Source organism: Pseudochaenichthys georgianus, unplaced genomic scaffold (assembly GCF_902827115.2).
Source record: "Pseudochaenichthys georgianus unplaced genomic scaffold, fPseGeo1.2 scaffold_1035_arrow_ctg1, whole genome shotgun sequence".
In the NCBI taxonomy this organism is placed as follows: Eukaryota; Metazoa; Chordata; class Actinopteri; order Perciformes; family Channichthyidae; genus Pseudochaenichthys; species Pseudochaenichthys georgianus.
In genome coordinates this window covers 16942-31927 of record NW_027262005.1, presented here as the reverse complement: position 1 = coordinate 31927, position 14986 = coordinate 16942, and the positions used below count along the sequence as shown (strand labels likewise).

The 14986-nt window shown below is 43.4% G+C and overlaps 1 protein-coding gene across 1 annotated transcript in view; it reads right to left on the bottom strand.

Annotated features, from left to right (window-relative positions):
* LOC117440558 (solute carrier family 12 member 9-like) overlaps nt 1-13468 on the bottom strand; it is a 28413-nt gene extending 14945 nt beyond the window's left edge. The window contains exon 1 of the mRNA XM_034076793.2: nt 13253-13468. Within this exon, the coding sequence (XP_033932684.1) occupies nt 13253-13384 (132 nt within the window). The 5' untranslated portion in view covers nt 13385-13468. The remainder of the gene's footprint in view (nt 1-13252) is intronic.
* Between the last annotated feature and the right edge of the window lie 1518 nt (nt 13469-14986).

Here is a 14986-nt window from a genome sequence, read left to right as displayed (position 1 = left end):
CTTTAGCTTAGCGGTGGTGACGTGAAGTCATGTGACCGTGCTGTAGTTCCTTTATAGCCCAACATTAGCCACCTTTAGCTTAGCGGTGGTGACGTGAAGTCATGTGACCGTGCTGTAGTTCCTTTATAGCCCAACGTTAGCCACCTTTAGCTTAGCGGTGGTGACGTGAAGTCATGTGACCGTGCTGTAGTTCCTTTATAGCCCAACATTAGCCACCTTTAGCTTAGCGGTGGAGACGTGAAGTCATGTGACCGTGCTGTAGTTCCTTTACAGCCCAACATTAGCCCCCTTTAGCTTAGCGGTGGTGACGTGAAGTCATGTGACCGTGCTGTAGTTCCTTTATAGCCCAACATTAGCCACCTTTAGCTGAGCGGTGGTGACGTGAAGTCATGTGACCGTGCTGTAGTTCCTTTATAGCCCAACATTAGCCGCCTTTAGCTTAGTGGTGGTGACGTGAAGTCATGTGACCGTGCTGTAGTTCCTTTATAGCCCAACATTAGCCACCTTTAGCTTAGCGGTGGTGACGTGAAGTCATGTGACCGTGCTGTAGTTCCTTTATAGCCCAACATTAGCCGCCTTTAGCTTAGTGGTGGTGACGTGAAGTCATGTGACCGTGCTGTAGTTCCTTTACAGCCCAACATTATCCCCCTTTAGCTTAGCGGTGGTGACGTGAAGTCATGTGACCGTGCTGTAGTTCCTTTATAGCCCAACATTAGCCTCCTTTAGCTTAGCGGTGGTGACGTGAAGTCATGTGACCGTGCTGTAGTTCCTTTATAGCCCAACATTAGCCACCTTTAGCTGAGCGGTGGTGACGTGAAGTCATGTGACCGTGCTGTAGTTCCTTTATAGCCCAACGTTAGCCACCTTTAGCTTAGCGGTGGTGACGTGAAGTCATGTGACCGTGCTGTAGTTCCTTTATAGCCCAACGTTAGCCACCTTTAGCTTTGCGGTGGTGACGTGAAGTCATGTGACCGTGCTGTAGTTCCTTTATAGCCCAACATTAGCCACCTTTAGCTTAGCGGTGGAGACGTGAGGTCATGTGACCGTGCTGTAGTTCCTTTACAGCCTAACATTAGCCCCCTTTAGCTTAGCGGTGGTGACGTGAAGTCATGTGACCGTGCTGTAGTTCCTTTATAGCCCAACATTAGCCACCTTTAGCTGAGCGGTGGTGACGTGAAGTCATGTGACCGTGCTGTAGTTCCTTTATAGCCCAACATTAGCCGCCTTTAGCTTAGTGGTGGTGACGTGAAGTCATGTGACCGTGCTGTAGTTCCTTTACAGCCCAACATTAGCCCCCTTTAGCTTAGCGGTGGTGACGTGAAGTCATGTGACCGTGCTGTAGTTCCTTTATAGCCCAACATTAGCCTCCTTTAGCTTAGCGGTGGTGACGTGAAGTCATGTGACCGTGCTGTAGTTCCTTTATAGCCCAACATTAGCCACCTTTAGCTGAGCGGTGGTGACGTGAAGTCATGTGACCGTGCTGTAGTTCCTTTATAGCCCAACATTAGCCGCCTTTAGCTTAGTGGTGGTGACGTGAAGTCATGTGACCGTGCTGTAGTTCCTTTATAGCCCAACATTAGCCTCCTTTAGCTTAGCGGTGGTGACGTGAAGTCATGTGACCGTGCTGTAGTTCCTTTATAGCCCAACATTAGCCGCCTTTAGCTTAGTGGTGGTGACGTGAAGTCATGTGACCGTGCTGTAGTTCCTTTATAGCCCAACATTAGCCGCCTTTAGCTTAGCGGTGGTGACGTGAAGTCATGTGACCGTGCTGTAGTTCCTTTATAGCCCAACATTAGCCACCTTTAGCTTAGCGGTGGTGATGTGAAGTCATGTGACCGTGCTGTAGTTCCTTTATAGCCCAACATTAGCCACCTTTAGCTTAGCGGTGGTGACGTGAAGTCATGTGACCGTACTGTAGTTTATAGTCTAAAACTTGATTGAAAAGTGATTGCATTTATGCCTCAAATATCACAAAGTGGTGTTAATATGTGGAGAAAATCCAGCCGAACAATAGCTCTAGCTCGCTTTGTCGAGGAAACCAAGGAGATGCTGCCTTTAGCGTACACACATATATACACATATATCATACATCATCACTACACCACTCCATAGGGTGTGTGATGATGATAATAATTATTATTATTAGGGCCCGAGCACGAGAGTGCTAGGACCCAACGGCGTCCTAGCACGAAGTGCAAGGATACCTATTGTTATTCGTGGTATTATTATTATTTTCTTTTTTCTGCTGGCGTTTCCTGTTTTTGAGGCCTTTAGGACGCTGAAAAAGTTGTATAATTTTGCACGGACGCCAGACCTGGTGAAAACTACCTTATTCTGGAGTCAATGGGTTCAAATTGTCCAACTTGCTCACTAGCGCCACCTATCAAAAAAAAGATTTGCAAAAAATTCCCAAAGTCGCACCGTAACTCCGAATGACCTGATATTTTGCAAACATATCCGGGTGGACCTGCTCTAGATATAATCACAATATAACCCTAAGCTCCGCCTACTTTATTTTTTTTTTAAATTAGCATAATTTTAAAAACAGTTAAATATTCACTTCAATTTCAAATTTTGGTTTTTCAACACCAAACTCAGTATACAGTATCGCCGTAGGGTCAGACACATTACCCTAGGAGATGAGCATGTTCAAACGATAAATATTTCCGCCATGAATTAAAACGTACTCGCAAAAAGGCGGGGCTTAGAAAGAAATGCTCATAATTCATCAACAATGTATCCAAACATCACAGATCTTGGTGGGAACGTTGAATCTGTCTTGGGAAATAGGCACAACAAAGTATTCTCATTTTGGACTATAGGGGGCGCCAAAAACACCACCAATTTATAACTCAAGAGCGGATGGACTAATCTTTTTTTTTTTTTTACACATACTCTCGGGGTGACTAGGAACTGAGATTTGAAGTGTCACAACAAATGCCATATGTGGGCGTGGCCTATAAAATTTTTTTTTATTTCATATACATTTTTCTTAAATTGCGATAGCATAAAATGAGCTTCGGACGCAAAACTTGAGACACACGTCAGAGCCCAGCACTTTTTCGAGAATGTATAAAAAAAACGTAAATTTTCAAAAACGCTGCTCACTAGCGCCCCCTATTGTGTGGTAGTCACATATAGTTTCTCAGAACTTCAGGAATTTTGGCACAAACATTCCTCATAGAATTGCAGATATATTTGTACATACATTCCATTAGCCCCGCCCCCCAAAAAGTCGGCCATTTTGAAATATGTGCGTTTTTCAGCCATTTTACGCACGTTCTTGCGAACTCCTCCTAGGGGAATGATCGGAAAAATTCCAATGCAGGACAGGTTTAGCCCCTATCCCATATGATACTTAATTGAGGAGCACATTTTTGAAAAATTACTCGTGGAGGTCGTAAGCTAACAGCGAATACACCATTGTTGACGATTTACATGTCGCAAATTACTCTAAACTACTCGGATATAGTTATTCCGATATTCACGACACGCTGTATACATATTGCTATTATGATTGCACACATATTTCAAATTGCCTTTCATTAGCTCCGCCCCCCAGAAAGTCGGCCATTTTGAAAAATGTGCGTTTTTCAGCCATTTTACGCACGTTCTTGCGAACTCCTCCTAGGGGAATGATCGGAAAAAATTCCAATGCAGGACAGGTTTAGCCCCTATCCCATACGATACTTAATTGAGGAGCACATTTTTGAAAAATTACTCGTGGAGGTCGTAAGCTAACAGCGAATACACCATTTTTGACGATTTACATGTCGCAAATTACTCCAAACCACTCGGATATAGTTATTCCGATATTCACGAAACGCTGTATACATATTACTATTATGATTGCACACATATTTCAAATTGCCTTCCATTAGCCCCGCCCCCCAGAAAGTTGGCCATTTTGAAAAATGTGCGTTTTTCAGCCATTTTACGCACGTTCTTGCAAACTCCTCCTAGGGGAATGATCGGAAAAATTCCAATGCAGGACAGGTTTAGCCCCTATCCCATACGATACTTAATTGAGGAGCACATTTTTGAAAAATTACTCGTGGAGGTCGTAAGCTAACAGCGAATACACCATTTTTGACGATTTACATGTCGCAAATTACTCCAAACTACTCGGATATAGTTATTCTGATATTCACGAAACGCTGTATACATATTGCTATTATGATTGCACACATATTTCAAATTGGCTTTTATTAGCCCCGCCCCCCAGAAAGTCAGCCATTTTGAAAAATGTGCGTTTCTCATGCATTTTAAGCACATTTTAGCAAAGTCCTCCTAGGGAAATGTTCCAAAAAATTCCAATCCAGCACCAATTCTGCCCATATCCAATGTGATGCTAAATTGTGAAGAAATTAGTTTCTAGCTGAATCGAGGACCTCGTAAGCTAATGGAGAACATACCTTTTTGGACCATTTATATGTCAGATAAGCTACTGAAACCTGCCTGTCTGCCTCGCACATCAACGCTCACAAACACACAGACACACCTACACGTTCTACAACAAACACAAACAGCTCCTAAAGAATATAATAAATATAAATATTAGGCTACAGCCCTTGTATTTATTAAGTGAAGCACCATATGGTTTCATGAAAAATCTCCTAAAGCCTACAAATAAACACACCCCCCTCCCCCACACAAACACTTTCTCTGTCTATAAGGCTTACAGTTACATTGTTCAATCATGCTTTAGCAACCATGTCTTTATTATGATCTCTTGTTTTCTCTGTGATTACCACAATTCTGGAGAAATGGATCTGCTGGGGAACGACCCTTACTTTGAAAAGTGCACGGCAAATCAGAAGGACAGAGCTGCCACCTGAGGTGCTGGATAAAGCAAGCCTGAACAGCGCTCAGGAACATCATCCACCCAAACCTCCGCTGACTGCAGTACAGACGTATGAGTGTAGACGTGTAGAGCTCATCACTGCTGTCACTTCAGCCTTACATACTTTTACTTATAATTAAAACATTACATCTGTGTGCCATATAGTACTTGTCATTTTGCATATACTGTATATACTTATTACATTGCATTGTCTTTATTTGAAATACTGTCTACACTTAATCTACAACTTCTCTCATATTATTGAATCTACATTGTGGTTGTTTATATTTATCTGTTATCTTGCACTTCTTTGCGTCTTAGGTTTACATTTTAATTGTTGCTGTGACGGACTGCGGAGCTGAGCAAAACACACACTAACAGTTAGACCAAACACACTTAGCTATTCCATCTACCTCTGGAACTAGCTAAACTAGTTATAAATATGTTTATTCTTCACTGTCGGCATATTGCTACCTGGTTGATGCAGGACAAATGGTACCAACGCAGTTGGCGCACATGCCTAAGATTTCCTGGTCAGAAACAAAGGAACGCAAAGTCAGGTAAACAATTTAGAGACATGACAAACGGCTCATCTCGGAGGACTGAGGGGGGGGACCAGCAACCCTCCCCGACAGGCGCACGGACGCGAGGGCCCGCTCATCACTGCGCGCACAAGTGCGACCGCAGTTTTAATTATTATTATTTTGCCCCCGTCCCCCTTCTCATTTAGCCTGTGGTTCATACATAGGGCTCAATACGGGGGAAGTGGATCCACTCATCAAAACCATTTCCTTTTATTTTAATATTGCAAAGGGAACACAAGTGCACCATATCCATGTGTGGGTACAGTAAGTGTAGGTTTACCTCCATCCTATAGGAAAGCATGTGCTGTTATACAGACTCTTATATAGAAGCATATGGCGTCTGTAATTATCATGTGAGGAAGGGAGCATGTCAATCAAGTTGTATTGGTAAAAATGCCCCCATGTGTGAGCGGTTCTGACTGTATACTTACATGCCGGTGTGTTTTGGTTTCTATTAGGATGCACACGACGCCTCGAGCATCATTGAGATTCTGACGGTGTGTTGATGAGGTGCAATAGAGGAGATGTAACCACGTGGAACCAAATCTTACATTTAAACCTTCAGTCGAATAGGAATGATTAACACTCAGTTTATAACCTCGTTGGAATTAATGACGATCGGCTCGGCGACAACATGTCCGCCGTGTTAAAGCTGCACCGTACACTGCTGGTACGGCTGTGTGTTTCATTATAAGTGAGAGATAAAGTGAAGCTAGTATCGTTGTCTTGATGTTAGAACAAAGAGATGAAAGTCAACCTCCCTCTCTCTGTTTCTTATCCTATATCTATAGAACTGCTCGGGTCTTGATAGATTGAGTGGGGAAGTTCATGAGATCTTTCTAGAGGGTTATCAAGAATAACTTCTATCCAATGACCTTCCCCCTCTCTGTCTGTGTATTCTCTTGTTCCGATTAACCCAGCCACATCTTTCTTCTTGTTTTGTATCTATATCTACGCCGGGACCCGGAGTCGAGGCTGATCCTCTTGCTGTAGTCCTGGATCCTCTATCCTGAGTTCTGGATTAAGTCGTGGACTTCGGGTCGTGGCTGAACCGGTCTCTGCGGTCCTGCCTTGGGTCTCGTCATGCTGCTTCCCTGATGGCTTCCTCAGGACTGTAGCTGACATCCTCGTGGATTCATCTTCTCATTACAGACACATGCATTTCCTAACATTCGGTCTATATGCTGTGAAATGTATTATCTCTTGGATTTCCACACGGCATCTATTGCACATCTGTCCGTCCTGGGAGAGGGATCCCTCCTCTGCTGCTCTCCCCGAGGTTTCTCCCATGTTCCCTTAAACTGTGGGTTTTCTCTGGAAGTGTTTCCTTGTACGATGTGAGGGTCTAAGGACAGAGGGTCTAAGGACAGAGGGTCTAAGGACAGAGGGTCTGAGGACAGAGGGTCTAAGGACAGAGGGTCTAAGGACAGAGGGTCTAAGGACAGAGGGTCTAAGGACAGAGGGTCTAAGGATAGAGGGTCTAAGGACAGAGGGTCTAAGGACAGAGGGTCTAAGGACAGAGGGTCTGAGGACAGAGGGTCTAAGGACAGAGGGTCTAAGGACAGAGGGTCTAAGGACAGAGGGTCTGAGGACAGAGGGTCTAAGGACAGAGGGTCTAAGGACAGAGGGTCTAAGGACAGAGGGTCTAAGGACAGAGGGTCTAAGGACAGAGGGTCTAAGGACAGAGGGTCTAAGGACAGAGGGTCTTTCTCATACTGATATTCTGAACAATCTGTGTTGTAGGCTATTTTATTATATGTCCAGCACTTTGGCTCCACCAGAAATCGTTTATAAATGTGCTATATAAATAAAACTTGATTTGATTTGAACCAATCACATCACATGTAGGAAGCTTAAAGAACAAGCCAATTAAGGCACAAGGACTTTTGCATGTTGTGTATGTGAGAAACACCTCTTCACATATCATAGAAAAGCCCACACCATGTGGCTCGTCATTGTGTTTTGTTTTACTATAACAACATTAAAATAGATTTAAAAATAGGAGGACAAGTGTAATCTGTACATGGACTTGATTACATGAATGTTTTACCTTGTTTTATTTTCACCTTGGAAATTGTTGTATGTGTACATGTGAATATAAGTGTACGTGTGTATAAACGTGTGTATATATTTGTTCATGTGTGTATCTGTGTACGTGTGTATATATGTGTACGTGTGTATATATTTGTTCATGTGTGTATCTGTGTACGTGTGAATATAAGTGTACGTGTGTATATACGTGTGTATATATTTGTTCATGTGTATATCTGTGTACGTGTGTATATATGTGTGTATATACTTTTTCATGTGTGTATCTGTGTATGTGTGTCTATATGTGTACGTGTGTATATATTTGTTCATGTGTGTATCTGTGTACGTGTATATATGTGTGTATCTGTGTCTATATGTGTACGTGTGTATATATTTGTTCATGTGTGTATCTGTGTACGTGTGTATATATGTGTACGTGTGTATATATTTGTTCATGTGTATATCTGTGTACGTATGTATATATGTGTGTATATACTTTTTCATGTGTGTATCTGTGTATGTGTGTATATATGTGTACGTGTGTATATATTTGTTCATGTGTATATCTGTGTACGTGTGTATATATGTGTGTGTATAGTTGTTCATGTGTGTATCTGTGTACGTGTGTATATATGTGTATATATACTTTTTCATGTGTGTATCTGTGTATGTGTGTATATATGTTTACGTGTGTATATATTTGTTCATGTGTATATCTGTGTACATGTGTATATATATATGTGTAAATGTGCATACTGTATATGTGTACGTGTGTATGTGTGTACGTGTGTCTATATGGGTACGCGTGTATATATCGAATTGTGTTCCTTTCTGTGTGTATTTATACACATACACACATCTACGTTTGCAGTTGAAATGCTGTAATATGTGGGTCTCAGATTCTACTAATTTAGTTTTGTCTGATATAGATAATATATCATAAATGGTAACGGTCAGCGCGCCATTTGAGAAGGACTATATACTTTTAGATCAGGATCATTTGAAACACTGGTGTATAAAAGACTTAAGGCGATGAAGGGAAATGATACGAAGCAAACGGAAAGAAGACACTCTCCGTTGCTTGGACCTGAGAAGAAGCCGTAGCAACGTGCCGCTAACGACGGCCTCAGCAACACAAGTGTATATCTCCAGAAGCTGCGTGTCTGCAGCCATAGAAGCTGCGTGTCTGCAGCAGGCCCGGTTCTACGGGGGTGCATAAGGGTGCATTGCACCCTCAGTTGAGTCGTTATGCACCCTCATTTGAAAAATGAAAAGTAAAAAAAAAAAAAATTAAAAGTGAAAGAAGAAGAAGAATATAGTTGAAATAAAATAAATTGTAATTGTGGTTGAATAGCATTGTCTGCTGCATTTATTTGGTCAATTTAAACGGTAAGTAACGTTATTATGTCAGGTGCGCGTGACCTGTGCCGCTGCACATTCATCATCTGCAAGGTGCTGACACAGCAGTCAGTGATGGACATCAGAAAATGGTTAAAACAACCAGCCCTTATCGCCAGCACACACTGCATCTACTGCAGGTAATGCAGTTCAGATCATGGGGACATTACGTTACTGTCGTGGACACGAACGTCCTCCCGCCCGCCTCGCCGGCTTTGCCCGCCTCGCCCACAGAGGCGGAGCAGCCACAGCCGTCTTCGTTACCCCAAACACCACCACCCCTCGGCGGCCCGCAAGTGCCAGAGGACCTCTGGAAAACAGAGCCTGCAGGTATATTTAAAAAAGCACCCAACTCGCCTGTACAGTGGGGTGAGGCGCTCATTTTGCAGCTCATGGTTTCAAAACAGAGATCGGCTGGAATATTCATGTGAAAAAGATGCCATCTTCTGCTATGCATGTAGACATTTCGGTTCAAGTAAGTCAGATGCCTTCACCACAACTGGCTACAACAACTGGCGCCATGCTCTTATAGGCTACGTGAAAAGGGACTGGGAAGGCATAATCAAGCAAAGAGCACTTAGATCCATAGATCTCTTAATGTTGCTCTCAAAGTGCACCAGATTGATGGTTTTAACTTCAATATTTAAAAAAAAAATCTTCCCGGGGGAGCATGCCCCCGGACCCCCCCCCCCCCCAGAGGAGGTGAGGACCCCCATAGAGGGTGTTAGGTCCACTCCCCACTTAGAAAAATAGCACTTTACCACTGCACCCTCTCTAATCTCAGATGCACCCTTAGTCATTTTGTTCTGGAACCGGGCCTGGTCTGCAGCCACAGAAGCTGCGTGTCTGCAGCCATCACTCCACCGTGTCCATCGTTATTACCGTCATCATCACCAGAACTGTTTTAATGCTCGCGTCCGCTAATTGCTGTAAAGAAGAACGAAACGAGGCCCCAGAGGAGAAGTCCAACTGCCGGCACTCCTCTAACAATCTGTCTCTCTCTTTATCTCCCCCTCTCCCGTCATCCATCAGACGATCATCGTTTCTCCGTGGCTTCAGTCTCATCCATCACGTAGTTTCTCAATCCTGCTTATATTCGGCCTCCATCTTTCCCTCAACGCTTCCAACCTCACTTTGTCTTTTTCTTGCTTTTTCTTCCTCTCGTGAAACACAGTGTCCTGTTATCTCTCCGTGCGTTTTGTCCCGTGTCCTGTCCTCGTTTCAAAGTCACCCGGTCGGCTTTGTGCCAGTGCTGCAGGACCATGTCAGAGATATATGTGCATGCACCCACTCGGCCTGAAACCTGTTAGTGGAACAGTTTGAACCGGACGGACATTTGTGAAAGTAATAAAAAGGTAGGACATGCATTTAAGGTTTTATCTCATTTTCATTCAGTGTATTTATGGAATGAAACATATCTTATATCAGAATGTGCACACTTTCTTTATCCTGAGGGGAACATTAGGATCGCAAGAGTCATGATTGCCATATCTTGTTAAACAATATTCATTTATTAACTAAATAAAGGCTGACCCTTGAGGTTTTCATGCATCAAATCCCAGCCAATTGATCCGAAATCCATCCATGCTTCCAATTAGAAAACGACATATCGTCACCAACTCTGATTTGTCCCATCCCTTTCTCTACTCACGGTCAAACCAACATGTGTTACTTCCAGATATGTACTCGCACCATGTAAGACTGAGATATGTGTTCATGCGCTCACTTGGCCTGTCCTGCTGAAACCGCTTAGTGGAATCGTTTAAACCGGACGGGGCTCCTTGGCACATGTGTGAAAGTAGTAAAAAGCAGGACATGCATTTAAGGTTTTATCAGAATGGGCATACTTCCTTTATCCTTTAGGGCAGGGGTGTCAAACTCAATTTCATCGCGGGCCACATCAGCATTACTCAAAGGGCCGGTTGTAACTTTAAGACTATATAAAAATACATATACAAATATTTAATATATATAAAATAATGTATTATATTACATTATTGCCTCTGCTTTGGATTATCATCGGATAGGCTAAAAGCTTCATGATTAACTACGACTGAAAGCAGAAGTCTAGGGCAAATAATTGCAAGTCTCTTCAGTGAGAATGTCACAAAATGATTTTAAAAGAAAAGCAACATTCTGAAAAAAAAAAAAAAAAAGTGAGATTTTGGGGGAATACTTAACATTTTTTTTTTTTAAAAAGTAACATTTTCTAATTCTAAGAAAAAGGCAAATTCTAAGAAAAAAGGCATATTAAAAAAAAAAAATTCAAATTCTGAGAAAAATGTCTAATTTCAGATGCATTGTGGGACATGTAGTTTATGGGCAACATGCTCCTGTAAAGCGGGATGTAACCATAATAAACTGATTATATTCTTTGCAAGCTCTTGTGGGCCACATCAAATGAAGTGGCGGGCCGGATTTGGCCCCCGGGCCTTGAGTTTGACACCCCTGCTTTAGGGGAACATTAGGATTGCAATAGTTCAGAAACTCACGATTGCCACAACTTGATGAACAATCCTCCTATATGAAGACCACAAAGCCTGACCCTTGAGGTTTTCATGCATCAAATCCCAGGCAATTGATCCGAAATCCATCCATGCTTCTAATTAGAAAACTACATATCGTCACCAACTCTGATTTGTCCCATCCCCTTTTCTACTACTTTACTTAAATTAGTAAAAAGGTAGGACATGCATTTCAAGTTTTATCTAGTTTTCATTTAGTGTCGATATCGGGATTGCAAGAGCTGCAGAAAGTCGTGATTGCCATTTATTGATGAACAATACTCCTGTATGAAGACCACAGAGCCTGTTCATTGAGATGTTCATATACATGGTATGTGTGTGCGTGCGTGCGTGTGTGTGTGTGTGTGTGTGTGTGTGTGTGTGTGTGTGTGTGTGTGTGTGTGTGTGTGTGTGTGTGTGTGTGTGTGTGTGTGTGTGTGTGTGTGTGTGTCTGATTTACACAGCCATCCTCTGTTAGCGGCTAGCTGGCTGAGCGGCTCACGTCTCTTATAAGGACATGTTTGATAACTCTGCAGTGGCTGTTGGTGTAGACGGGTCGTCAACGAGCACCGGTGAACGTACAGAAGCATTACAACTCTGTGGACTCTATATTGAATCTCATGCCAACAGTAAATAATAACTCTCAGTGCCAGAAGGGCAGACACATGTCCACAAACTATTTAGCGCAAGTTAGCAATCTATCCAACAAGCAATACAGCAAACCATAGCTGTCTTTCTAAAACCCTAGCATGCAGAGGAGAAGAGAAAGGGAAGGAGGGAAAGCTCAATAAGTGAAGTGGCTGTAATAATGTTCTGCCTCCTGACAAGCCGCCGGCAAACCCAGCCAACCCAGCCCCCCGCCCCAAAAGCCCCTAACCCCCCACTCCCAGTGCAGCCTTGGCAACAGTTCCCATCGGCAACAGGCCCTACTGGCAACCGTTTCCATTCTCCTTGAGAGCAACAGGCTCCAGACATGGAGAGAGGGACGATGCACCGTGAAGCTGTGTGTGTGTGTGTGTGTGTGTGTGTGTGTGTGTGTGTGTGTGTGTGTGTGTGTGTGTGTGTGTGTGTGTGTGTGTGTGTGTGTGTGTGTGTGTGTGTGTGTGTGTGTGTGTGTGTGTGTGTGTGTGTGTGTGTGTGTGTGTGTGTGTGTGTGTGTGTGTGTGTGTGTGTGTGTGTGTGTGTGTGTGTGTGTGTGTGTGGTAGATGCTAAGAGCTCTGCTTCTGGGGGTAAAGATGCTGAAGTGTGTGCGTGTGTGTGTGTGTGTGTGTGTGTGTGGTGTGTGTGGTGTGTGTGTGTGTGTGTGTGTGTGTGTGTGTGTGTGTGTGTGTGTGTGTGTGTGTGTGTGTGTGTGTGTCTGGTAGCCCTGATATAAATGTGATAGATAGCTGATGTAGGGATGACAAGGCAGTGTTTTGTGTACGTGTGAGTGTTTGTCTGCTCGATGCAAAGTGCTCGGCTAGAGGGAGAGAGGCAGCAGAGATGTGTGTGTGTGCGTGCGTGTGCGTATGTGCGTGCGTGCGTGTGTGTGTGTGTGTGTGTGTGTGTGTGTGTGTGTGTGTGTGTGTGTGTGTGTGTGTGTGTATGTGTGTGTCTATAAACTGAAAGGAACGATTGCTTGGCAGAGGGGCAGACTCTTGTAAAGCTATGGGGATGAGATTTTAGTTGCTCGAGTAATGACAAGGCGGTATTGAATGAGGATATCAGTGTGGGTGTGGGTGTGTGTGTGTATGTGTGTGTGTGTGGTGTGTGTGTGTGTGTGTGTGTGTGTGTGTGTGTGTGTGCGTGTGTGTGTGTGTGTGTGTGTGTGTGTGGGTGTGTGTGTGGTGTGTGTGTGTGTGTGTGTGTGTGTGTGTGTGTGTGTGTTGTGTGTGTGTTGTGTGTGTCAGACCTGGTGGAAGATGAGGGCCTGGCTGATGTAGCCCCAGCTGGAGGTGGGGCTCAGGTAGTGGATGAGCAGCAGGAGCAGCAGCATGAAGGCGATGCTCGCCGAGGCGTAGATGGCGTTGATGAGAAACATCATGACGGCGCAGCCAATTATCCCCAACACACAGGTGTGCCAGGTGAAGTACCGGAAGGTGGGTCTGAGAGGGAGAAGCAATGCTCGGTTAGTTATCAAGGTACGATAGTTTAGGAGACGTAAACATAAGAGGGGATCTTAAGGTATTCGCCTCACGGAGGCTTTTGAAACATGGAGGTAATGCAAAATAGTTTGTATCAGTTAAAACCCCAAAGATATAACATGTAAAATGATATAAAATAGGAAAGATGTGAAATCTCCATATTTGCGAGGCTGAAAACAACAAATTTGTGTTTAAAATCTGACTTTTCTATTCATTGTTGATCATCATACACTGAACAAAAATATAAACGCAACACTTTTGTTTTTGCTCATGAGATGAACTCAAAGATCTAAAACATTTTCTATAAACACAAAATAACCATTTCTCTCAAATATTGTTCACAAATCTGAAAGAATGTGTGATAGTGAGCACTTCTCCTTTGCCGAGATAATCCATCCCACCTCACAGGTGTGGCATATCAAGATGCTGATTAGACAGCATGATTATTGCACAGGTGTGCCTTAGGCTGGCCACCATAAAAGGCCACTCTGAAACGTGCAGTTTTGCTTTATTGGGGGGGTCCGAAAACCAGGCAGTATCTGGTGTGAGGGGTAGGGTTAGGGGTAGAGGTAGGGTTAGGGGTAGAGGTAGGGTTAGGGGTAGGGGTAGAGGTAGGGGTAGGGTAATGGTGTGAATCGAGTGAATCGAGTGGCCTGTGTTCGTCGTCCATTACATACGCCTGCCCATACCATAACCCCACCACCACCATGGGCCACTCGATTCACAACATTACCCTAACCCTACCCCTCACACCAGATACTGCCTGGTTTTCGGACCCCCTCAGACCCCCCAATAAAGCAAAACTGCACGTTTCAGAGTGGCCTTTTATTATGGCCAGCCTAAAGCACACCTGTGCAATAATCATGCTGTCTAATCAGCATCTTGTTATGCCACGCCTGTGAGGTGGGATGGATTATCTCGGCAAAGGAGAAATGGTTATTTTGTGTATATAGAAATGTTTTAGATCTTTGAGTTCATCTCATGAAAAATGCGAGCAAAAACAAAAGTGTTGCATTTATATTTTTGTTCAGTGTACATTACAACTCTACCCACAATGCATTTAAGCCATATTGTGAAGTCCATATTGTCCTCTCTGCCCTTTAAAATGGCCCCAGTGTACTTATCACCACTTCTATTGGCACCTTTTTAAAGACTTTGGATATTATCCGCAAGTCGTCACAAGCAATTATTCTGTAACCGAAGAAGTAGGCAATGCTTAATTACGTTATTAAGCTCTATCTGCAACACGGTGTAAAACCTACAGGACCTCACACGAGGGGATCTTAAGCTATCAACAGAGTCAAAGCATGGCTGTGTAGACTCTGATTTGAACACGCAGGTAATGGAAAATAGTGACAAATGTTTTTTAAATGTCTTGTTTTATCAGTTAAAAACAAGGTAATATCCATATTTGAGAGGCTGACATTTTTGTATTCATTATTGATCAGCATACATTACAATTCTACCCACAATGCATTTAAGCATCCCTCCTTCTATCCTGG